Source organism: Sceloporus occidentalis, unplaced genomic scaffold (genome assembly GCF_023333645.1).
Source record: "Sceloporus occidentalis isolate IW3139 unplaced genomic scaffold, rSceOcc1.0.p SCAF_4, whole genome shotgun sequence".
Taxonomy (NCBI): Eukaryota; Metazoa; Chordata; class Lepidosauria; order Squamata; family Phrynosomatidae; genus Sceloporus; species Sceloporus occidentalis.
The window spans coordinates 45,422,560-45,448,155 of NW_028316984.1; the positions used below are offsets into that span (position 1 = coordinate 45,422,560).

A 25,596-nucleotide genomic window follows, 5' to 3' on the forward strand; every position below is an offset into this window, starting at 1 on the left:
TTCGCTTCCGGGCGCAATACAAGGTGTTGGTCGTTACCTATAAAGCCCTAAATGGCTTGGGCCCAGGGTATCTGATGGACCGCCTCTCCCCATATAATCCGTCCCGCACTCTCAGATCATCAGGGCAGCAACTTCTAAGAGTTCTGGAGGCCAGGTTAGTTTCCACTTCCAGGAGGGCCTTTACAATCTCGGCTCCCAGCCTCTGGAACTCGCTGCCCACAGAGCTCCGCGCTGCCACCTCCCTATCTCAATTTAAGAAGGGGTTGAAAACCTATTTATTCGAGCAGGCCTACCCCTGAATATTCCCCCCAGAATGCTTACTCACCCCCCCTCCCTCTGCTAGCATAGTAGACTAGCATGAGGTTGTAATGTTTTTAATACGTCTAGGTTTTTATAATGATATGGTCTTTTGTATTTTGCATTTGTTCTGTACTTGCTTTGTATATTGTATTTTATAATCTTGTTGTGCACCACCCTGATTTGTAGAAGGGCGGTATTAAAATAAAACTATTATTATTATTATTATTATTATTATTATTATTATTATTATGCTACTATCAAAATGGCACTAGCTGTTGAAAGGATAATGTTTTGATGCCCTTGAGCTCATTGTTTGATTCTCTGATATGACTGTCAGCCTTTTAGGTTGGCTGTGATCTTGCACTGGGAGAAGTATCTAGGAGATGTACAGTGATCTCCCATCTCCAACTCACTGTGTGCAGCTGAGCCATTTACTCAATAGGGAATTGGGGGGGGGGGGGGAGCAGCAGCAACTATCCTGCTCTGCATCCAGCTATAGGAAAATGTTCTGTTTGCTCTCTACTGATCAGAAAATGGGTGCCATTGTGGGGGCAGGTTGCACCTGAGAAAAGTTGGTTTCAAGAAAGAGTTAGTCATTATGTAGTTGGTAGTGAATTCTGACCTCCACAAAGACTAAAAAGAGAGAGTTTCAAAGGCATTAATCTTAGGACGCATCCAGGCTGATGGAAAAGAACCAGATTTTGGTCCTGTTCTTTATGATGTTATACTAGGTTAAAATAAATTGGCCTGGAGAGCTGGTATAAAAATAATCGCCGATTATACTGGAAGCTGACAGAAAATATTCTGGGATAAGCAAGACACATATGGCTCTCCAAAATAAAATCGTCTTTTTAATCAATATGGATGCGCCCTTACGTACAGCATCAAAATTCACCAACAGGATGCCAGCTGTTGTTTCCCTTCCTCCTCACTTACATAGGCCATTTCATATTTTGAGAAATAATTCACTTAGAACAGCCTTTCTCAGTTTGTTCCCCCACAAATGGTTGGACTACACTTCCAATCATGCCTGCCCAGTTGATTGTTGGGGAAGTGGGTTGACCTTGGGGAAGATCAGTTTAAATAGATAAGATTGAAACAAGCGCTGCTCGTGAAGTCCCAAGGGACTGTGTAGAATTACAGAACAGAAAGTATGGTTAGAATACTTGAACTTTGTGAATTTGGCCTTTCACTGGTGTCTGCTTCCTTTAGCCATGTTGCAGTGTGTCATCCAGAATTTAAATTCTGTAAAACATGGATAATGCTTATGTGGGTCTAAGGCTTGTGTTTTATCTATTGTCTGTTAGTAGAATAAATAATAGATAGAAATTTTGTTCCAAAATATAAGTTTTCCAATGCAGCATAGGAACTTGGAAAACTTGAAATTTTATGTACAAATATTGTTTTTAAAATATAGTAATTAGGGATTATAATAAAACCATTTCAGTAGTTAGCCCTTCTAGCATAAGAACAAATACACAGCTGTTAAGAACAAATATCAACCTAAGCTCCCTCTGATTTAAGTCTTAAAAATGTTTAGGGTCCATCAAAAGCACAGCAGGCAAAGAGAGCAAGTTGCATCTCTTAAGAGAAGAAATTCCATGGGTATGGGACCACTGCTTAAGAGGCTCTGATATTTGCCAAGTTACCGATGTCATAGAGGTAGAGTCTCTGTATCAGATCTTAATACTTGGGCATATTCATAGAAGCATGGACAATTAGATTAAATGAGAATAAATATCTTTATGTAATAATTCATCAAGTTCTGTGTAGAACCGCTGGAGCTTGGATGAACTACAAGTAACATATTGTATATACTCATGTATAAATTTAGACATTTTAGTAAAATAAAAATAAAAAAACCTGAATCGACTTATCCACTGGTCAATGTAGGTACTATACCTTAACTCTTATTAAAATAGGAACCATCCCCGTCTCTGAATAGAGCGACAAAAGGCAAGAGCTTAGTCCATCCTGAGAGAAGCTAAAAGAAGCACTGATCCCCCTCTATTCTCCACTTTTATGAATGTCTGGGTGGGGAAATAAAGGCATGCTTTGGCATCATTTTCTTTTCCTTCATCATTTACTTCCTTTGTTACATGCCCCTAAGTTTTACCCTCCGCTAATACATGAGTTATATCAAATTCCATAATTTTGGCCCCAAAACCTGCCCTATATGACTTATACCTGAGGTTGGCTTATAATGAAGTATATACGATAGTCACCTGGCCCTTTGTATCTGTGGGCTTCGGATCTGTGAATTTGGTCATCCATAAATCATCACACTCTATGTTATTAAATGGCATTGCCATGAATGTGGAGACACCAAAGTGTGCATATCCACATTGCCTCCATTTAATAATGTGGGATACACTCATTCAATTTTTTTCATATCCGTGGAAGATCCCAGAACTGAATCACCATAGTACTTAACAGTGTGTGTGTGTAATTACAAAGTTAACTTTCAGAAATAACAGGAGTGAGAACATTTTTGGTATACTATGTAGCAGTTATTGGCTACTTTCAAATATTCCTCTTTTAAAGGATGTTTTAGAGGCAATTTGACAAGATATTTTTCAGGTTTTATGCAATTATTTTATCAACACTAAAGGTGTGTTTTTGAAAAGCAAAAGTAAACAAAAAAGTGTCAAAATAATGAGGAACACAAAGAATTAGTTTTATGACACTGCAACAAGTAATGATGAATATATCGTTCTTTAAATACTGTAATGAATAATGGACTGGATTACTTTTGAGACTGTGGAGAACAAAAACGAACGTCTGAATGTCAAACATCAGTCTTGTGTAGTTTAAAGCAGGCAGCTTGTGACCCTGTAGATATTGCTGGTCTGCAGGTCTCTCATTACTGGCTCTGATGGCTAGGACTAATCCAGAGGGTGACTTTGCCCACTCTTGGTTTAAAGCTGTATTGCTTCCTCCAATCCCTCTCTTCAGCAGCATCTCTGCATTCTCCACCTCAGCATCTGTTACGTAGGTGTCTGATTTATTCTCAGACAACCCTTTTCTACAGGAATCTGGGTTACCAGATTGGTATGTAAGTGGGAGGTAGTTTAGTACAGCTGAATCTCTTAAAGGATGTTTTCATTTATGGAACGGATCAGACATGGCAGCCACAAAAAGGAATTTTAAGTGGCTTTTGTTCATAATGTTGTTATTTTTCTTTTCTTTTCTTTTTCTAGTTAAACTCAATCTTCCAAAATTTTGTTGGCTTGTGAAAACATGTAATATTCACTAAAATGTATATTTTACATTATGCAGGTTGTTTATAGTGTCATCATTTAATATTTAGGTGTGTAATATAGCCTAAGGACTTACATAAATAATGTTCAGTACATACCTGCATCTCAGTTAGGTTGTATGTATTGCATGAAGTGGCACTATAAATGAGGTGTTACCTTGAACACCATTTTAATCTAGTTGTTGCTAGTAGCCCACTAGACTGTAGTCCCTAAATTTTCCACACACATTTAAGTTTCATTCCAATCACTACCACCTCAATCCAGAAGCTGTTTATTTGGAAGTAACTCCCACTGATCTCAGTAAAATTACCAGGTAAGGGTTGGTGCCACACATACGCCTATAATCAGCTGCCTATGTCAGCAACATAACTATGCCATCAGATCTAATAGGATTACATCCTATGTGTTAGGAAAGATTACTTGAGTGTATTCTTGTTGTTGTTTACTTCTGTCCTGCCATTTTTCGAGTTTGGGACTCAAAGTAGTTTGCAAAAGTTAAAAAAAATTAATTTATCAATATAATTAAAAGCAGTTATGCATAATTAAACATAATAATAAATGTAAACCACAGAGCACATTAAAAGGCTCTTACTGCATGAGTAGTTAGCCCTCACAAGCCTGTGAAACCAAAAGGGATAACAAAGAAACAAACAAGCTTCATTTATATTCCATCAAAAAACTTCATACCGCCTAAGCAGTGTCTATGCGGTTTACAACTGTAAACTAATTTTCCCCCAGTCTAACCTCCCTAGAAAGGGAGTTCCAGAGCCTAGGAGTGATCACCAAGAAGGCCCTCTCCTCTATCCCCACCAAATATACCTGTCAGGGTGACAGAACAAAGGGAAACACCTCCCCAGCAGATGTCAAAATTGGAGCAGGTTCACATAAGAAGATAAGGTCTTTCATATAATATGGATCTGAGATGCATAGGACTTTGTAGATTATAACCAGCATTTAAAATTGTGCCCAGAAACAGACTAACACAAGAGTTGTGTTCTCCCTGTACCCAGTGCTTTTCTTTCCATGAAAAGCACTTGCCCAACTCAGTTCTGTACCCTAACATCCTGATTCACCACTGCAGCCTCTTATGCCAGTCCAGAGCTCATTGTGTGTTCTGGTAACCTCTGTGGTGTTCCAAGAGAGTAGGGTTTCCCAAATAATGTAATAAATGTTGTTGTGTTACATACATTTGTAAAATTTATTTATTTAGTGACCCTGACCCTTCCTTGAAATGTACGTGGAAAGATCTGGTGAGAAGGAAGGAATTTAAATCCCTTGGGATGGATTGAGAAATGGTTTTTCACAAGTGTAAAGCTACTTTTTTGAGTAGAAGGATCCACTTTTTTTCTGACATTGAAAAATTATTGTGTAAAACATCTGGATGCTAACAATGCGCTTTCATTAAAACAAGGCACTGCACAGTGGCTTGGCAGAAGTTCTTGTACATCCCCTAGAACAATGCTTTGTGTATGATACTTTAAGATGTCTACTTACAAAAGTGAAAACATGCAGGGGTATCTGTGATGGCCATTTAACAAATACAAACAAAAATCCATCAGTGATACCTTTATTGGCCAACCAAAAATGCACAATATTCTTGTTGCAAACTTTCAAAGCTCCATGGGCTTCTTCATCAGGCAAGATGCTACAAACCAAACTGGAGGGAAAAAAATAATTTGAAATGTTATTCAGATGCCTGCATGCTGTTTCAGTCCTTTGTAAAGATGTTATGATTGGGACGATATCTTTTGCAGGCAGACTCCTTCTCCTTCTGGCCATGTGGCAACAGGGAGATTTTCAAATTGCCGCATAGCCAAAAGGAGGAGGAGCCTGTCTGCAAAGGATATCCTCCCCATCATAACATCTTTACTAAGGACTGTAACAACATGCAGGCATCCGACAAACATCCCCAATTGTTTTTCTTTCTTTCTTTCTGTTTGGTTTGTAACATCTTGCCTGATGAAGAAGTCCATGGAGCTTCAAGAGCTTGCATCAAGTATATTGTGCATTCCAGTTGGCCAATAAAGGTATTACTGATGGATTTTTACTTATAAAGGTGTCCTCTTTCAGAATAGTACCACTCTCAGATGTTCTATCACAGACCAAAACATTGGGGGCTTGGGTGAATCTGAAGGATAATCTGTAATCCAGTGCCCCACATATTTTTTTTTATACTTTAACAAACTATGATTCTAGGTCTGTTGAGTGCTTGAAAATACTGTGTATTTAGAATGCTGGGTACTATCCAGTGTTTATAAACATTGTAGTTTCTGCGCCAGATACTTTGGGGAAATATGCTAAGTGACATGGCATATAAACAACTTTTAAAATGCATTTTATTTTACACTCCCAGCAATGATTATGAAGACTAATTTTAACGGTTTGGGTTTTTTTAAGCTCCTGCAGAACCTTTGTTGTGCAAGTTTGCAGATGGAGGACAAAAAAAGAGGCAGAATCAGAATAAATATATACAGAATGGAAGAGCATGGCACAGAGAAGGCGAGGTGAGACTTGTAAGTCCTCATTTCATCATTTTAGTGTCTGTGTGTGTGTGTATGCACTTGCTCACAAGTCTGCACGAACAGTAAGAAAATAATAGTTGCATAAATACATACTGACTTGCCATTCTCCTATAATGTGACAGGATTTTACCACTTTCATATCACTTCCTTATTTGATATTTAAATATTTAAATCCATATTTTTAAAAAAATCATAAATATTTAATATTTTTAGGAATATGTTTAATTTATTTGCTTATTTTCATTATTTATTCATTTGAAACACTATGCTCATAATGACTCACAATCAGACTCAATAAAAATGGTAAACAAAGTTATGCATCAGCAAAGACAGTAGAAAATATTCCAATAGCTATAATCAAGTCAGAAAACTAACCTCTTCAGAAACAGCACAATAAAGCAGGAAATCTTCTGTATCATATAATGACAGGAAAGATGGGATCACTCAATCCAAGAGCCTCCTAAAGCAGCAAATTTAATCTGGCATCTGGAGAAAATGAAGAGTTCTGGTAAATCAGACCTCCTTAGGAAATAGTTGCATGAGACTGGTCCTGCTGTGCCTTGTCCCTCCTAGATAGCTTTCATCCCCATTATACAGTACATGACATAGTACTTTTGCCCTATTCTAATATACAAGGGGTGAGGAGCATATGACCCACTAGAGACAGTTGGGACTGCAGCTCCCATCAACCCTAACCAGCATAGCCATGAGTGCAGGGTGATGGGAGTTGCAATCTCTAGTAGGTCCCTGTTGCCTACCCCTGTTATACATAGTTACACAGGTACCTCTGTGTATGTTGGGCTGTTTATATTATGAGTCCATATGACTTCATAACAAATCCATTCAATAAACTAGTCTTTTTACAAATCAACACTTGTTTAAAATAGGTGAATGATACACATACATACACACCAATTCACAGTTCCAAGGGTAAATGAGTGTCTACTTGCAGAATGGTCAGTGCTGTACAACAGCTGGAGTAGAACTTCCCTGATATGCTAAAGAGGGAGAAGCCTTTGTGCATGTAGACACATTTCCAGATACAATCAGGGAACCTCTAGGTTGGAACAATAATCTTTAATAAATAACAGAACCCCTTAACAGATTCCTGGCTACATATCACTTATGCCAACAAAGTCTCACAAAACATAAGGCTGTTCCGGCAGTGCTGCAGCTTCAACTATTTCAAGCAGATGGGTTTGTGCTAATGTTTTGGTTTGGGGTGGTAGCCAGTCTCTTCATTGATCGAATATTTTCTCTCTTCCCTGAAGGCTGGAATGACACTTACCTACGATCCAACTACAGCTGCTTTACAAAATGGGTAGGTAGAAACAAATGCTTAAAGAATATGAAGAGTCTATTTTATCTTTTTTTAAAAAAAAAGTATTAATAAAAGATATTTCTAATTTTCTAGATTCTATCCTTCACCATACAGTATTGCAACAAACAGAATGATCACTCAGACATCTATTACACCATATATTGCTTCTCCTGTTTCTACATACCAGGTTTGTATTTCAGGTTTAGCAGGGCAAAATACTTAGGCTTTGCCAAAATAGGCCTTGGTTGCTATTTGTATGCAGAATACAAAAATGGTAAGGTAATGCATTCTATAAGGCTACAGTGTAAAGAAGACACAGATTCATTATGAAAATTTGAAGTGCTCTTATGCTTTTGAAGTGTTCGTGGTTTCCTGTAGCATATACATGAGGTGTATGATTAAATAAAAACTGCTGATGCTGATACTTAATTCTACTGCTGAGACAGAGATGATGGATTGTATTCCTGAAAGCCCTGGGAATCCTCAGATACTTACCAAGGTTTCCTCAGTGAAGAGATGAGAAAATGGCAAGCAAGCTTCCCTGAAAGACAACTTGCTTACTATTCTGAAACAATTCCTACACACCACGTGTGCAGAAACCATTGCTGCTGCAACCCAAAGAAACTGTTGCAGGTCTTCAAGTGTACTATGTGCTGCCCTGGAGATTTCCAGTAGAGTTTTCTTTGTGGAGAGCATTACACACCCATAAGACCTCAACTGGTTGGGACTGGAGGATGGATGGCTGCAGGGAAGTAAATTTGTTTTCCTTTCATTTGGCCAAAGGCACCACAAAAAATAGAGGGCAAAGGGCAGGGTTCATCCACCAAGCCCAAGACAAGCCATTGTGATGGTTCACAACCAAACAAGAAAGTCAGCAAGCTCGTAAACAATCACACACAGTGCATCTGGTTAAATTGCAAAGCCATCCTGGTGTGTAAAAGGGATGGGCACAGGGAATAAGGAGAACTCAAGAGACCTTCTCAGGACACTATGAAGTTTATCACACTGGGGTAAAAACATTCCCCAGTGCGTTCTAACGGGCACGAGCGGGGCCACACACAGAACGTGATGAGAACCGGATGGGGCCCAGAACGCGAGTTTACCGCACGGGAACGCCGCCGCCGCACGTTCCAATCGGGTTCAAAGCGTTCCCAGAAACGGCGCCCTTTGGAACCCGATGGGAACGCACGGCGGCATTCCCCGTGCGGTAAACCCGCGTTCTGGCCCCCATCCACTTCTCATCACGTTCCGTGCGCAGCCCCGCTCATGCCCATTAGAATGCACTGGGAAATGTTTTTACCCCAGTGCGATAAAGTTGCAAGTCAGCCTTCCCAAAACCCATTCTCAACCAGATAAGGCAGAGGAAGCAAACGTCCTTAATACTCTGCTTCTATTTCGTCATCCCTGTCAAACCCTTTGTTAAATATGTTGTCTTCTTCTTCCAAAAAGTCATATACTGTATCTGTGGGGAAGCAGGATAGAGTAAGGAAAGTTTAGGAGCTACAGGTGCACACTGCTGTCATAACACAGGAAGATATACAACATTGAGCTGTTCAGTGTACATACTACTACCAACCATTTGAAAAGGAAACCACCATTTAAAAACATAGCATTTATTCAGAGTATATAGAAGGATCAAAGATAATGGTTGTATTATTGTGATACAGCTTGTTCTAAGTTTTTTTCCAAGATTCCCAGCTGTTCCATATCAGATCTGAGGAACTGTTTTTCTCAGTTCCTTGTGTCTTTAGTTTTCACAACCAAATGTTCCTTCAAGGCAGAGTTCTCTCCTAAAATAAAAACAAAAGGTCTGCAAAGCATAGTTATGAAAAGCTTCTAAAGTTAACCTGCCGTTAAAGTTGGGCATTCTACCAGGGCTCAGACAATCTATGATGTTTCAAATCTTAGGCCGGTTACAGACGGGCACTTTAGTGCGTGATGAGCACGCACTAGGGTTACAAAAGGGCGGTGCTTCCGCACCGCCCTAACCCTAGTGCATGCTCGTCACACACTAAACGGCGGCGGCCCTTCCATACGGCTGCCGCCGTGAGGACGTCACGGCCGCGCCGCCTCTAGACGGGGCGGCGCAGATGTGACGTCCTTGCTCCGCGCCAGGGCACTGAGTGCGCCCTGAATACAGAGCAGGAAGGAGCTCCGTTTCAGGGCTCCTTCCTGGTTTAGTCCGCTGGGCGCAGCCTTCAGACGGCTGCGCCCAGCGGACTAAAAGAGAAAGGGGACAAGTGGCCCCTTTCTCTTCTCCCCGCCTCCGCGGGGTGTCCTTGGGGCTTGAAGCCCCAGGGACACCCCTTTTCAGGCTGCGGGGAAGCGGCGTTTTGCTGCTTCCCCGCAGCCTGAAAAGCGGCGGATCGGGGCCTCAGCGGCTGCTGCTCTGCACACTGAGGCCCCGATACACCGGGGAAAGGGGCGGGTGCAGCCCGCCCCAAATGGGCGGTCTATAACCCGCCTTAGTTTGAGAAGAAGGAAGCAGGCATTACCACTTAGCAGAACCACTCCTTCTTGCTCTCTGACAGAGAAGATCACATCCTGTACTCTCACTGTCTGTGTGATGTCAGATTAGGAATGTTGGTTTACTGCCTGCTTAGTAAAAGTGAGTATCAAACTGATAAACCTTTTCATTCTAGTTCTTCAACAAACATGGGGAATCAGAGGAAACCCCTCAAAGGTTTTCTCTTCTATGTTTTACCCCCAGCAGCAAGCAACCTCAAGGGTTTTCCCAGAATTTATTATCTGCTTAAAATAGTCTGCAAATTGTGATTTGAAAGAACTGCACACACAAGTTTTACAAGGCTGTAATCCAATAAAGAATACCATGAATCAGTTTGGCCACTCTACAATGCCATGCAACAAAAAGGAGGCTGGACTGCAGTTACCAGATCATTGGTCATGCTAGCTGGGGTGGAAGGAGCATCTTGGGAACACACTGTTGGGAAAAGCTACCTTAAGACCATTTACTTGAATTGGATGTAAAATACATGCTATTGGCTTTTAATAGTTTTTATAAACACCATTTTTATTATCTAGGTGCAGAGTCCTTCATGGATGCAGCCTCAACCATATATAATGCAGCATCCTGTAAGTATGAACATTTGCTCTTATGTCTTTTGGGAATTCTTTTGGATCTTCCTTCCTTCCTTCCTTCGGTTTCACTAGTTCAATGTTGCTGTGGTAGCCAGTAGTTATTACTACCCATCCAGCATGGTTTTTTACACCCCAGATGTAGCTTCTGAAGCTCATCTTATGCTCATCTTATTCCTCATCCTATTTGTAGTTTGTCAAGCCTGAATAGTAAGCTTAATTCAAGGTGGCTGATAGGTTGCTTCAGGCAAGGTCCAGTGCAACTGCACAAGAAAGATGATGGTTTCAAGAAGAGATACAGGTAAGAAAAGATGAGTTGAAAGACTCAAGGCATTTAAAATTTTGTGAAGATTATCACACCAGCGCTTACCGTGAGCTAAGCACTGGTAAATCACCTCAAACATTGAAGGAGCCATACGTGTGAAAACCTGGTGCACGTTCCCAACATCAGGGAATTGTCGGCTCCCTCTAGCATCACTGAATCATTTGGAGAGAGGGAATTTCCTCTGAATGCAAAGTTCCCTTTCAGAGGAAATTTCCTCTCTCTGAATGATTCAGTGATGCTAGAGGGAGCCAGCGATTCTCTGACATTGAAGAAGTGCACCAGGCTTTCACACATGTGCGCTTCCTCAACGTTTGAGAGATGATTTACCAGCGCTTACCCCACTGTAAGCACTGGTGTGATAATCTTCTGTGTTTGACGCTTATGCCTGCTTCTGTAAAGAGCAGGTAAAGGGAGAAAGCCCATTACTAATTGTCTTGTCAAACATAAGGAGATTCTTTTCTGTGATCTGGAAGCAATAGAAAACACCCGTTGTGGTTGCAAAAGCCTTGTGATTGATTACACACTTGGTAAGCTATACAGAAGAATATGCATAAATCATACCAATCAAACATCCATTCCACTGCTGGGAGCCTGGGAGAGATATCAGCTCAGTGGGCACTTCTGCAGCCACCCAGGAACATAGCACCCCAAGCCTTAAGGTCCGTGTTGAAGCTCCAAACTTGTGCCAATTTCTTTGTTATTTTCATATATTTCTCCCATGATCATGCCACCCCTAGACCATACCCATCTAAGGCCATCAATCAGGTGGTTATTTTCACTGGTGTTAGCCATGAGCCTGAAACCACTTCAGGGTATGCTATCTTTAGATTTATCCTTATGCTATTCCAGCTGCATGCCATGTCTCTCTGGGTAAGCTGCTGTTTTTTATAAGTGTTTAGATTGTTCCCTATGGTTTCCCAGCTACATATTATCTTTTACAGACATTTAGGTTGGCAAATCTACAAGACACATGATTTATCAGAATCAAATCAAGGTTTTGCTCAAGAAAATGAAGAAGGCTTATTTTGATAGCATGGAGGAGAACAGTGACATGCCACTACACCTCCTCGATACAATATGTCTTCTGGGGGTTGGCCATACATTCCACCCCTTGGCCTGACACAGTTTCCTCTCCAGGTCTGGGTATTTCACCCCTTTTTCAACTTGGTTAGCAACATCCTGCACTTTAACATATAATTATTTTACTTTGATATACAGGATATAAACTAATATGCATAGAACCATGATAAAAATAATGTCTAGATCAAGGGAAGTAAAAGTGCCACTCTGTTCCAGGCCTCATCTAGAATACTGTGTCCAGTTCTAGACACCACAATTCAAAAAGGATGTTGACAAGCTGGAGTGTGTCCAAAGGAGGGTAACTAAAATGGTGAAAGGTCTGGAAACCATGTCCTATGAGGAGAGATTTAGGGAGCTGGCCATGTTTAGCCCGGAGAAGAGAAGGTTAAGAGGTGATATGATCACCTTGTTTAAATATTTGAAAGGATGCCATATTGAGAATGGAGCAAGCTTGTTTTCTGCTGCTCCAGGGAATAGGACCCAGAACAATGGATGCAAGCTACAGGAAAAGAGATTCCACCTAAACATTAGGAGAAACTTCCTGACAGTAAGAAATGTTCAACAGTGGAACACACTCCCTCAGAGAATGGTGGAGTCTGAAAGTCTTTAAACAGAGGCTAAGTGGCTATCTGTTAGGGATGCTTTGATTGTGAGTTCCTGCATGGCATGGGTTGGACTGGATCGCCCTTGTGGTCTCTTCCAACTCTATGATTTTATTAATTGGGGAAACAACGGATTACCAACATATTTATCTAAATGTGTTACCTTATTTTCTAGTGCTTTTACATCTGTTGCATTAATAACACCTATTCCAGTCTCTATAGCACCCAATAAGCTCTTGTATGTTGTGCATTTTTAATAACTCTTTGATTGTCAAGATATTTAAAAGTAACATTCTATTTTACATTCCAATTCAATATAAAGTTTTTCTTATGCCAGGGAACAGAAAAATACAATCCCCTAATATTATCCAATCTCCGTCCCCTATTACAGTCATACAATTGCCTTAGGTACCCAGTAGCCATTCCTTCTAAGCAAGAAATTGCTATTCGCAGAGAGGTAGAGTTGTCGGACCACTTTTACTGACAGCATGCTGACGGAGTACCCACAAAGGCAGCCACAGTAGTATGCACCATTTCATTCTTTCCCACTTCTTAGCAACATGTAAGGGAATAAACAGAAATTGTATTGTGTCATATTTCATGTAACAAAATGGACAACATATGACAGCTGTTCCTTTCGTACTACCATATAGAAGTTCCCTGTTGGAACAGAGAATTCTATTATTATTTACACTTAACTTTGGCTGTGTCCAAATAAATTGGGGAGGTGGTTTTGGCCAGTAACATCCAGTAAGCAGCCCCTGACCCTGTACTAATGACTTCTCCTAGTTGATTAGCTTGGTTGGGATAAATCACCCACACCTTCTGTCCCAGAGTTAACTCACAATCCAAAGATCCAAACTCTTTGTCCCCTCTGCTTGAAGACAGACCAGGACCTGGTACTTGTAAGATAACAGATATACAGTATTTAGTTTTTCACAGATCAACTGTGTTCTGCTGTGGCCATCTGGGAGCACTACATGGTGCTGGTGTTATGTAGCAGCATTTTTACTTATTCCTGAAAATCTGCATCTACCACCCCTCCTAACACCTGTACACCTTTTAAGGCCAGGTTAAATCTAGGTGTGGTCCGCCTATAGATGCCATGCAGGACCTTGATGTCAACACCCAAGAGTACTATCATCCTCCCTCCAGCTGGCATCACTACCCATGTTGTTGCCATCAGATCAGCCCAAGCGCTGTTTGGTGTGACCCGGAGGGTCATCTTTTCATAAGGCTGAACCTTCCATACCTTCAAATGTTTTACTGGTGTAGGTGTCATCAGTCCTGTCATGCACTGTAAGGGCATCCTCCCAGCACTGAGAGGGTGATTAATTTAAAGTCAGCCTGATTTGAAATTGCTCCACATCCACTCAGGATGTATGGTAGAGTCAGCTGTTTTGCCTTCTATTTCCAAAGTCCATTAAACTGCTGGATGATGGAGAATGATATATCCAGTGAATGTTCCACTCATTGTCCAGCCTTTCATATCTTTATTCCTTCCTTTCCTTATTTCTTTTAACATTTCATCTGTAATCTTTTGCACAGCAATCTCTACTCCACTCTGCTTCTCCAGCCACAAATTAACTACTTCTCTTATACCACACTGGAAACTCTGCATATACAATAACTCTCTCGTTTTCTTTTTATAGCTCTCTTTTAACCTACTTTGGCCATATTCAACTTACTATTACCTTCTGTTCATTAGCTATCCCTTCCTGCACTATCTTCTCAACATTCTCTTTATCTCTACTTATCAAATCCTTTTCTTTTGTCAGATATTTGCCTTGTGGTTTTGTTTTTGTTTACTAAATTTTATTAGTCTAGCACACATTAAACACATATTCATTCAAACATACATATTACAATACATATTTTATAATACATAAACAAAAATATACATTATACATATCAAACAAAGAAACAAACCATTTTTTAAAATATGACTTACAAGTTCCTAAGTTGATGTTTATATCTGAGTTCTGCTGACTGTATTTTCCGCAAAATGTTCTGTAACTCTTCTGATTTTTTCCCTACTTAATTCTTAATTTTGTAGTTTTCATTCTCACTTGAAAATGAAGCTCTAAATCCAAGTCCATATATAACAGATTAAACAAATGAATTTTTTCATTAAAAAAAGAAAAAAATGACCAAATAAATATATCATCGCTCTTTTTTCTCTGCTTATATTAAATTATATCATATTACCAGTTGGAACTATAAACAAAATAATCTGTGAGGTACAGTGTCCATAATTACATCATAAATACTCAAAATAATTACTGGTATCTGAGCACAGAGTTAACTAACAAAATAATTCAAATATATCAAACTTAGATATCTGGTTGTATAATACAAATACATTGGATACCTTGTGGTTTTGGTCTTCAATTCCTGCTCTGTTAATTTATTAATACTGCCCTGTCCTTCATATTTCTGACACAGCATTATCAGTCACTTCACCTCTTCCTCCGATCAACCACTTTTAAGTTTACCTTTCTTATTTTCCATAGTTGATTTTAATAATTATTTTTCAAAGTTCATACATGTCATCACTATCCTTTTTAGGAACTCCCAACCCCTTTAGCAACTCATGCATGGAATCTGAAATCTCTGTCTTTCTGCACATCACCCATCTGCCCAATTAACTGAACCCATGGTTCTCCCTTGGGCTGGTCCCAATAATGCCAATAGAGGTCCATGCATTGGAGCTAGAGCCCCATTTATCAGGTGTGCCCTCATTCCAGCCATTAGTGCCTGGGTGTTCGGTCCTGTAAACAGCCTGATAAAATTCCTCCTTGGATAGCCAGGTTCCTCAACAGTTCTGTCGCCTCATCAATTGTATGCCAGGCAGGCAACTGCTCCTCCCAATCCATAGCTGCAGGGTACCTCACAGCCTGCACACAACAGTCAAACATGTTTGCCATAGTACCTGGTGTTGGCAATCTCAAGTACTGGTTTATTAAAGTATCCCTTGCCAGTGCTCCTAATTTAACTAGTTCTTCCATACTTAAATAAACACTAGTGTTTCCTTGACCCCACAGTCTTACTAACTTGCTTGCCCTGCCATTGTTTTAGTCAACTGGGTCATGACTGCATTCCTGAGTGGCCCTTTGGACTTGTTACTCTAGATTCAGCTTTTTTTTTCTGTACCTATGAAGTTTTGGCTGCAAGTGGCTGTTGCTAGCATTCACTTCACCAACTATTATAATTTAGCTATCAAAGAAGTTGGTCACTGAATTTGCAAGCAAAACAGAAAAGTAACCCATATTAGGTTACATTCAGACGTACAATTTTATTACCTTAATCTGAAACATTCCTTTTTCTTTTTTGCAGGGGGCTGTGTTAACTCCTTCCATGGAACACACCATGTCATTGCAGCCTACATCAATGATCAGTCCATTGGCACAGCAGATGAGTCACCTTTCCTTGGGCAGTACTGGAACCGTACGTGGCAATTTTAATAAGGCTGAATAAACACACACACAAAAACTGTTATGTTTTATCTGTAGGAAATTCTTTTATTAAGGTATTCTATTTGATGTTGTATTTTCACTAGCCAGTAATTGTCCATTTACTAGATATCACACCAAGTCCAGTCACCTCTCAACTGTTAAGGTTTGTTTGTTTGTTTGTTTGTTTTAATTTTTAAATTGTCCAGGGGACATTGCTGTCATTTTGAGGAGTTGGAGACTGAATCTAACTGTTCTGCCTTCTTCTGTCTATAGAGAAGAGAATGAATTCTTGGGTGGATTCTCTTTCTCACTAAAACATTTGATCTATAATGTTGAAGCCAATAACACTTCTGTGGATGCTTTATTTTGGGTGACAGCCTGATTCCTATGACATGCTTGTCCCTAGTCAGGGAGCAAGTATGGGCACTGTTAGCTGGCTCCTCTGTCTTAAAAGTGGGGGAAGGTACATAAGAGCCTAAGAGTCCTTCTGGATCAGAACAAATCTATATTAGATGTGGATCTAATCCACCATTCTGTTCACACAGTGACCAGCCAGATGCCTATGGAAAGGACCACAAGAAAATTATGACTACAGTGAGACCCTCCTGCTTATAAATCCCAGTGCACTATATAATGGAGGTGATACATAAACATCACTATAAGTTTGTTAAATCCCTTTTAAAGCTACGTAAGTTAACAGCCATTGCCATTTTTATGGGAGTGATTTCCATAGTTTATGCACTGTAATCTGAATAATAGAATCATAGAGTTGGAAGAGACCGCAAGGGCCATCCAGTCCAACCCCCTGCCACTACAGGTTGTAGTGTTACAAAGGAGAGGAGGCAGCTTTTCCCTGTCCGCTTTTCCCATAGTGGATGATGATGATGATGATGATGATGATGATGATGATGATGATGATGATGATGATGATGATGATGATTTATTTCTAGCCCACCCAATCACGAAGAATCCAGGCAGGTTACAACAGTAAAATACATCAAATTGCAATAGAGTTTTAAAAAAAAATCAAAGCCTAGACCTACCCCCCCATTCCCAGTACTAAAACAGAATTAAACAGTAATAGTATAAAAACATTAAAAACATTAAACAAAAAATAGGCAGAAAGATAGACGGGGAAGAATAGACAGATGAGGGGACAAATATCTCTATATCTGGGGAGAGTAACTAAGTTGGAAAGGGCTGCCGGAAGAGATCTGTCTTGAGTGCTTTCTTAAAAGCTGTGAGAATGGGAATGTGACGGATCTCCTCCGGCAGGTCGTTCCATAGTTTTGGAGCAGTAATAGAAAAGGCCCTCAGGGAAACTGATGTTAGCCTAGATTTTTTGGGCTGTAATAGATTTCTTCCAGAGGACCTTAGTGTGCGGCACTGACAATAGGGAAGAAAGCGTTCCCTCAAGTACTCTGGCCCCAAGCCATGTAGGGCTTTAAAGGTAATCACCAACACCTTGTACTTTGCCCAGAAACTAATAGGCAGCCAGTGCAGGGACTTCAAGACTTCAAGATAAATTCATGTTTGATACAGTGCACCTTTATCTAATCTCCCATTACTCATTATCTAAGGTAAATAGCCCAAAATGTTTTCTCATGTGGGAATTAGTTCCACCACTTACCACTTTGGGTTGCCCAGATTACCACTGGTTTGATAGCTTTGGGGAGATACCCTAAGATGATTTTCAGCCCCTCCCTGCTTGTTTTTCATTTGAAAGTCAAGACATTTTTATTTAAAGCAGGCATTTGATGTATAATTAATATCAGAGTGGTTTTTTATGGAACAGGTCGGTTTTAGTTTTGCTTTTAATTTTTGTATATTTTAATCTAATTTTATATTGCTTGTGAATTATTTTAATTGATTTGAATTTTATAGAAATTTTAAAATGTTTTTTTATCAATGAACCACCTTGGGTCCCTTCTGGGAGAAAGGCAACATACAAATGAAATAAATAAATAAATAAATAGTAAAACTGTTCTATGTTTTGAATATTCTAGTGAGGTACCCAAAGCTGTCCTTCTGAATGTAGGAAGGAATCTCTCATGCGCTCCTTGTATTCACCCATCACACTTAAACAAGTGGGTATAAATTTCAGCAGACCCAGGATTCATTTTTGTTCCTCAGAGACTCCATGCTGCCTGTTTTTGTCCCTTATCAGTGCTGCACCAGCCGACACGCTCCCTAAAAAGAAGCTGCTCTGGGTGACTTCTTTTAAAGGGCGTCACAATGGCACTCACACGCCATGATGACTACGCTTCTGGCTAGTGCCGTTTGAGCACTCACACACCCCATGTGGACAGGGGCATGGCAAGGTGGTGCATGGGCACCAAAAGTAAGGCTCAGCACATATGACCCTTCTGTTTACCTTACATCCATATTTTTGAGAGAATCCAACCTTGTATTGCTTCTGTTACTTACATTTAGTTGAATGCATTTCTCTGCCTTTCTTGTAGTACATGCCTGCCACAACAGCTATGCAAGGAGCTTATATACCCCAGTACACACATGTTCAAACAGCAGCTGTTCCAGTTGAGGTACGTTAGATGCTATTAACTAAAAGACAAATATATATACAAATCCTGTATACAAATCCTACTACATTGTTGTGAAGAAGGTGTCATGGTTGGCTGTGGCAAATCACCAAGTTGCCTGACTTGCTGCTCCCACTGCTGCTACTGTATCCCTGGTCAAGAGAGATTGGCCTTGCCACTGGTATGTCACAGCTGAGCAAGAGGAGCCCCACCAGAGACAGTGCCACCAGCTTTGATCTACACTGTCACAGTGCTTCTGTTGTTGCATGAGTCATACCTCACCTCTGCAGGGAGAAGGGTGGGTGTACTAGAGCAGCCACTGGTGGGCCGGGCTGATGTTCCAGCCATGGCTCTCAGCAGCCCCACTCTGCTCAGCAGCCTCATGAGCAGAGGCCCAGACCTGTCCCACCAACAACAACTGTCAGCCTCCAGAGAAGCCATATAGGGCCCCAGCACATGGTGCTGTGCCAGGGACAGCCTTGACTACCAATTGCTCCTTCCTCAGACCATGCCCCACAGCTGTAGCAGACGGAGCAGCAACATATGCATTCTCCTCCTTTGGTGTCAGCCATGTTGCTGTATGCCATATTGCTGCTGTACAGTTTTGCACCATCCGTGTCTCTCTCCCCTGGCTCCTGGAAAACCACCAGGTACCTGCATCACAATCCTGAAGAGTGTATGGCAGCCAGGGTTTGCCCCACTGCTGCCTTGGGGCTGCTCAGAAAGGCTGTGGATGTAAGCGGGCAAGTGATATCTTAAAAAATAGTAAGTCCTTATATATAAAGTTGTAGAGGGCCATATAAAATGGTGGGAGGACTTGAGCATCTGCATTTTTTTAGTATCCACTGCTGTGTGGAAACAAGCCCCTGATCATACGGGGGGCCCACTGCACATAATCTTTCAAAGTAATGGTATTGGCTCCACATGACACTGAGAGCTCTTCATATGAAGGGTGCACAAAAAAACTGTCAAGCTTTGGCAGAAGCAATGAGGAAGCTCAAACAAATTTGCAAATGTATATCTGATCATTTTCCTCTATATGTAGAAAAAAGAATGTGTATTGTTGTAAAGGAGATCTGATATCCCAGACAAGATAAATATATTGAGAGAGAGGGAGAGGGCAAATCCATATGTGGTGAAGTCTAGTTTGAAAACAATGCCACAATTACTTAAGTTTGAAGAAATATCGCTGGCATTCCTCCTCCCACCTACTATATTTTCTTTCACAGGAGGCCAGTGGCCAACAGCAAGTTACAGTAGAGACATCCAGTGATCATTCTCCATATACTTATCAGCAGAACAAGTAATTATGAGGTAAAGTTATGTTTCTTTGCACATAAATTATGAAAGAAACCTTGCATACAAATTCCTTATTGCAACAAATATTTTTAAAGCTAGAAAACACTACTAATTGTTTTCTCAAGCCAATTTTTTTTAAAAAAAATCTTAAATAATGATGTAACAAACTGAGAAAATACATATTCAGTGCATGGGTATTCTACTTAGTATATTGACTATCTTCTCAGTCCCTGTAATTTTCTTATTCAAATTGCCTACTACAGAATCAGAATGTAGGGGGAAAGGGGAACAAAGTTTTTCACTTTCATTAATCATAACACTGTATGTGTATGTAGCAAATTTTCATTAGGATAACCTGTCTCCATACATTTTAAATACTTCCCTTCTGTAACATACCTTATTTTTGTTTGAAAATGCCATCAATATTTTCATGCAGTGATGCAGAAGAGAAGCCCAGTGGTGTTTCCAAAGGAAAAATAGTAATGTTGGTTTCTCTGTTAAAAATTGTGATCATATGCCACCGTTATGGAATGCCCTTCTCTTAGAGGCCCACTTGGTGCCTACATTGCTGTCCTTTTGGCACCTAGTAAAAAAACATGTGTTTATAAAAGCCTTTGGGGCCTAACTGGTTCTGCTCAAATCCTTGTATATACATGGATTTAAATTGTTTTAAAGTAGTTAGTTGGTTTTAATCTGCCTTCTTTTAACTTCTTAAATAGTTTAATATGCATTATCCTTCCAAAATCTCTTTTGCTTTAAATTGATCACATTGTTTTATTGCACACTGCCTTGAGATCTTTAGCTAGAGGCAGGGTACAAATATTTTGTTAATAAAATAAACAAATACCTTCAGGTTCTAAAAAAGAGAGTCTAGCACATGCCAGTAAACTGATCAGAAAATGCATCTACTCCTTTTCAGTTCTAGCTTTACAGCTGAATAAAATCCTACTAGAGTCAAGCTCCATGTTAAGAAAGAGGCAAATGGAATTGAAATGTATTTGTTTTATTCTCTTTTTCAGTTATGCGGTGTTGACCTTGCCTAGAGAAGGATGCAAAGGCTGAAACAATCATGGATTTTACTGATCAATTGTGCTTTAGAAATTATTGACAGTTTTGCACAGGTTCTTGAAAACGTTATTTATAATGAAATCAACTGAAACTATTTTTGCTATAAGTTCTATAATAAGGTGCATAAAGAAAAAGAAAAATCCTTAAATTCATCCTAGTAGCTGTTCCCCTCCCCTGAACAGGTTTATTTTAGTAAGAAATTTTTTATCAAGTATTATGTCGCAAAAAAAGAAAAAAAAACCTGACCATGCACAGATTGCAAAAGAGACATGTTCACGTGCATGACAGACTTCGTCTCTTGGGTTTTTTTTATTTTGTTTTAATTTTTGTTTTAATTGTATGAGATTTATTTTTTGAAATTTAAACTAGTAAACATCCACGCCAATGCTCTGTGCTTGCTGTGTGAGTGTCGCTATAGTGCAGTGTTGCGGTTGTTGTGTCTGTTTCCATTGATGGTTTTTTTGTTTTCTTTTCTTTTAAGGTAGTGTGAAGTGTCTTATCCTTTTTCTATCAATTCCAATTTGCCTTAACTCTTTTAATGCTGTAGCTGTTTCAGTACGTAGTCCAAACTAATGGTGTAGAATGCTTTTGACCAAATGAGCTGGTCTATTATGCCTTGTAAAACAGCAGGATAGGGCTTCTAAGAGGTAGTCAATTTAAAATTGCTGAAAAATCTGGCTTTTTAAAAATGTGTAGTAAGTGTTTTTAATGATTTTGTTTTTCCTCACATAATAATGTAAGGTTGTGAAATGCAAGATTGTGGGGTGGGGGGAGGAGGGCAGGGAAATGTTTTGTGTGAAACACATTTTTCTGACGGGGGAAATTTTAATAGGATAAATTGTTTGTAAGGCCTTATGCCGAATTAGGTTTTCCTCTGCTAGTTAGGAACTCTGCTGTATGATGCAATGTAAAAAAAGAAAAGAAAAACTTTTTGCCTTTTTCCAGAAGCTAATTGTTGTTCTAGTTTTAGGGTGCGGGGAATTTGGGGGAGGGGGGAAATCTGCAGAATGTTTCTGTCCTTCCTTTCTAGTAATGAATAGTGTTTTAGAATGATGCTGTATTGAGACCTAGCAGATAGAAGCATTTGCTTTTACAGCAAAGGCAAAAGCTGAAAGACTTTTTTTTTCCAAACATAAGCTGAGATGTAAGTAGAAAACCTACTAGATTGGGTACTAGCTCTCTATATTAGGTAAGTAAAGACTTGGCACTTTTTAAAGGTAACTTTACCAAAGAACAAAGAGCCAGTAACCAATAATTCTGAATTGTCTCAGCAGTTATGTCTTCTGTAATCTTTATTATTGTTGTTGTTATTATTATTATTATTTTGCCGGACCAGTTTGCGGTTAGAAGAATGTGCCTTTTTTTGTACATTTGCATTTAGGTTTTATAATTTTTAATTGATGTATGGACACACACAAAAAAAGCATGAAGGAAGACTTGGATCCAAGCAGTGCCACGCTTTACATCATCACTACAAGTGTTAAGTGTAAAGAAGAGGAAAAAAAACAATTTTGAAACTATGAAATTCCTGATTTCACAAATACACTGTTATTTGTACTTTTTACATATTAGAGAAACTCACTGCTATTAAAGTTTGTTTTATTATGATTGCATGTGTATTAAATCAAATGGTAAATTAAGTTGTCTTCCAAAACTGTGTACTTGTCTGGTCAGCTGTGTATGATCAGTTATCTACCTCAAGGCTTATTTCCTTTTGTAATGGGACAGGTTGCTGGCCCTCCCTGTTCCCCCAGACCAAATCATCCTAGCTCAGGAGCTAGGCCTAAGCAATTCTTTCTTTTCACTTTTTTTTTAGTTTTTAAATTTTATGTATTCAAGTACAGATGTCAGTGACATTTCATAGTTTCAAAAGTCAATGCTGCTCTGAGAAGTGTAGATTCTAGTAAATTACATAGTCATAAGAAATGTGTTTTGTTTCTTTTTGTTACTTTGTTTTTTAAAGAAAAAAAGTTGTGGTATTATTGGTTCTATGCTCCCTGGAATTGACTGCTTTGTCAAAGTTCAGACTTCTTGCAACTCGTTCCCTATAACCGGTGTGTTTCCATACCTAGAGAAGAAAGAGAGAAAGGTGTTATTTGCTACTTGATGTTTTCATTCAATTAGGTAAACTTTGGGTTAGAGGAAGGGAATAGATGCTGCTAGAAAAGTCTGAACTAAGTGCCATACTCATTATCTGGGTAAGATTTGAAAAATGTAACCTCTGTACATAAAGAAATAATCAGTTACTTAAACATCACATAGTAGACAGCCATTAAATTATAAAAAAATAATTTATGAAGAAAGACCTTTTGTACAGATTGAAAAAAAAGATTTTCATAGAGATATCTATATGATCAAGAGAGTTAATTTTTTATTTTTGTTTTACTAGTGCCACAGACTTGCCAGTGGTAACTTATTTGTCCGGTTCAAGATAACTCTGTCATTTTGTTTCCTAGGACTTGTTGTTAAATGCCAAAAGACATTTTTGAACTGTAAATTTGATTAGATTGTTAGCTTTTTTCTGTTTTATTTCTTTTGAAAACTTTTGAATAAAAAAGATCAAAAATTAAATTTGCTTCTTTCTCCTGTTTCTCTCACATTCACAGAGCTGGTGGAATCAGGCAGCATTATAGATATATTCTAGCATTCTCAAATGCTCTGCAAAATATATTACTTTGCTTAGAGTTCTTGTACTTTACTAATATTAACATTCTCAAAACTGCACTGTGTTCTTTTCAAGGGAAATAACTCTTGGGTGTAACAGAAGAAAATGACCTGATAACATGATTGAAACAAGCAGTGATTGTCTTTCTTAAGCATCCAGTCATGTCCCACCAGTATCTCAGAGATGTGGCCTGAACTCAGGTGGTCTCCAGAATCAGAACAAAGATTGTTACACTCTTTATATTTTAATACTAGTGAAAGAAAGTGCTGTCGAGGATACTGGAGCCCAACGTAGGAGGAGCTCTTTTACCATTTCCTGACTACTGCAACTACATCCATTGACTTCAGTACACTGGGGAGGAACTGGCCGTCCTACTTCATCCTTAACCGGCTCGTGAAATCAAAGGCTTTCATGGCCAGCATCCATAGTTTTTTGTGGGTTTTTCAGGCTATGCTGCCATGTTCTAGAAGAGTTTCTTCCTGATGTTTTGCCAGCATCTGTGGCTGGCATCTTCAGAGAAGACCGGCTCCTTGATTGACCTGATTTTTGGCTTTCATAGGCAGACAGTCCAGACATGAATTCTCCAGGCAAATAGAGAGTGCACTCCAGAAAGCAAGCGTTGGTTTGCACCATCTGCTTGTGAGCTATAAAGTGGTGGAAGAGTAAAACTATATTTAATTTTCAAAAAGGAAAACAAGATCTCTCTCTCAATCTCTCTCTCTCTATCTTTCTGATCTTCCTATCCTATAGGTATGTAAAGGGCAGATATTGGTGGCTCAAGAGCTCTCCTCTGCTCTTTAAAGCAATCTATTTAACAGTTTCTTTTTTCTACATCTGTACCTAATTTGTCAGTTTGGAAGGCGTGTGTATAGGAAAGACCAGTGGTAAGTTCCATTTGACTGTCCTAAGATCAGATAGCCAGCCCTGCGTTGGAAGGATGTGAGGAAAATTATATGGAAACCAAATCCTACATCTCTGTGCCACGTACAGAAATTGGTTTCACTGGCAGCGTCCTCTAACCCTCTAAGACTGCATCTGCATTGCGGAAATAATGCAGTTTGACTGCTTTAATTGTCATGGCTGTATCCTAGGGAATCCTGGGTGTTTGTTGTGACACCAGAGCTTTCTCGTATTTATGAGAATAAATATCTTGCAAAACTACAAATCTCAAAATTCTAGTTAAAGCAGTACATTATTTCTGCAGTGCAGATTTAACCCTAAGAGAATTTTTATGAGAACATGTGCCCCCCTCCAGGCCCCACCTTGGCTACACTGGGGCCAAGAAAAAAAGGTACAGGAAATGCTAATGATGTAGGGCAAGAGTAGAGCGGGTGTTCCTTGGTTCCTACAGTTGCATGCCTTGGTATAATGGCTGCATGGAACTGACATTTGTCAGATATTTTTAAAATAAAGTCTTAGCAAACATTTGGGAACAGCTAGCCAGACTGAGGACACTATCAGTTTTACCTCCCCCACTGCATTCCTTCCCCAGCCTCCAATTCCAAGCCATTGCAGTGGTAAACTGCTTTCTAACCAATCTGTTGCTAAGTATAGCAGACTCAAATCAATTCCTGCAGCAATAAAGCCTAGCTGGCCTTTTAGGACTGTGTTTCTTTCAGTGTCTCTGCATTATGACTTTGCAAACCAAACCTTTACTGCTAGATATTATGAGTACCAGTAGATCACAATAAGAAAGGGATCTCTCTGGTTATTTCTCTGGTTGTTTTGGGAGGGGGGTTGTTTGTTTTTCTTTTACAATACTGCCCTCACTTGCTCAGATCATTGCAAATATTTGAAGTGAGCTGTAGGGTAAATACATCTAGAGAAAATTCAGTAGATGTTTTTATAGATTTATTGTTCCTCTGTCCAAAACATCTGGTAAACATAGTGCTGTACTAATTTGTTGTTGTGTGCTTACAAATCATTTCCAACTTATGGTGACCCTAAGGTGAAACTATCATGGGGTTTTCTTGGCAAGTTTCTTCAGAATGGTTTGCCATTGCCATCCAGAGGTTGAAAGAGTGTGACTTGCCCAAGGTCCGCCAGTGACTTTACATGGACAA

General features: G+C 39.5%; 1 protein-coding gene across 5 annotated transcripts in view; it reads left to right on the plus strand.

Moving 5' to 3' along the window:
• RBMS1 (RNA binding motif single stranded interacting protein 1) overlaps positions 1–23,439 on the plus strand; it is a 185,252-nt gene extending 161,813 nt beyond the window's left edge. For 3 of the 5 annotated variants that reach the window (XM_089519908.1, XM_089519905.1, XM_089519910.1), the window contains exons 7-14: positions 5,958–6,073; positions 7,354–7,403; positions 7,497–7,590; positions 10,446–10,496; positions 15,843–15,953; positions 18,424–18,504; positions 19,731–19,815; positions 20,820–23,439. In XM_089519908.1, coding sequence (XP_089376034.1) covers positions 5,958–6,073; positions 7,354–7,403; positions 7,497–7,590; positions 10,446–10,496; positions 15,843–15,953; positions 18,424–18,504; positions 19,731–19,808 — 581 coding nt within the window. In that variant the 3' untranslated portion in view covers positions 19,809–19,815; positions 20,820–23,439. The remainder of the gene's footprint in view (positions 1–5,957; positions 6,074–7,353; positions 7,404–7,496; positions 7,591–10,445; positions 10,497–15,842; positions 15,954–18,423; positions 18,505–19,730; positions 19,816–20,819) is intronic. The other 2 variants (XM_089519909.1, XM_089519906.1) reach the window with 1 other exon arrangement.
• The last annotated feature ends 2,157 nt before the right edge of the window (positions 23,440–25,596 follow it).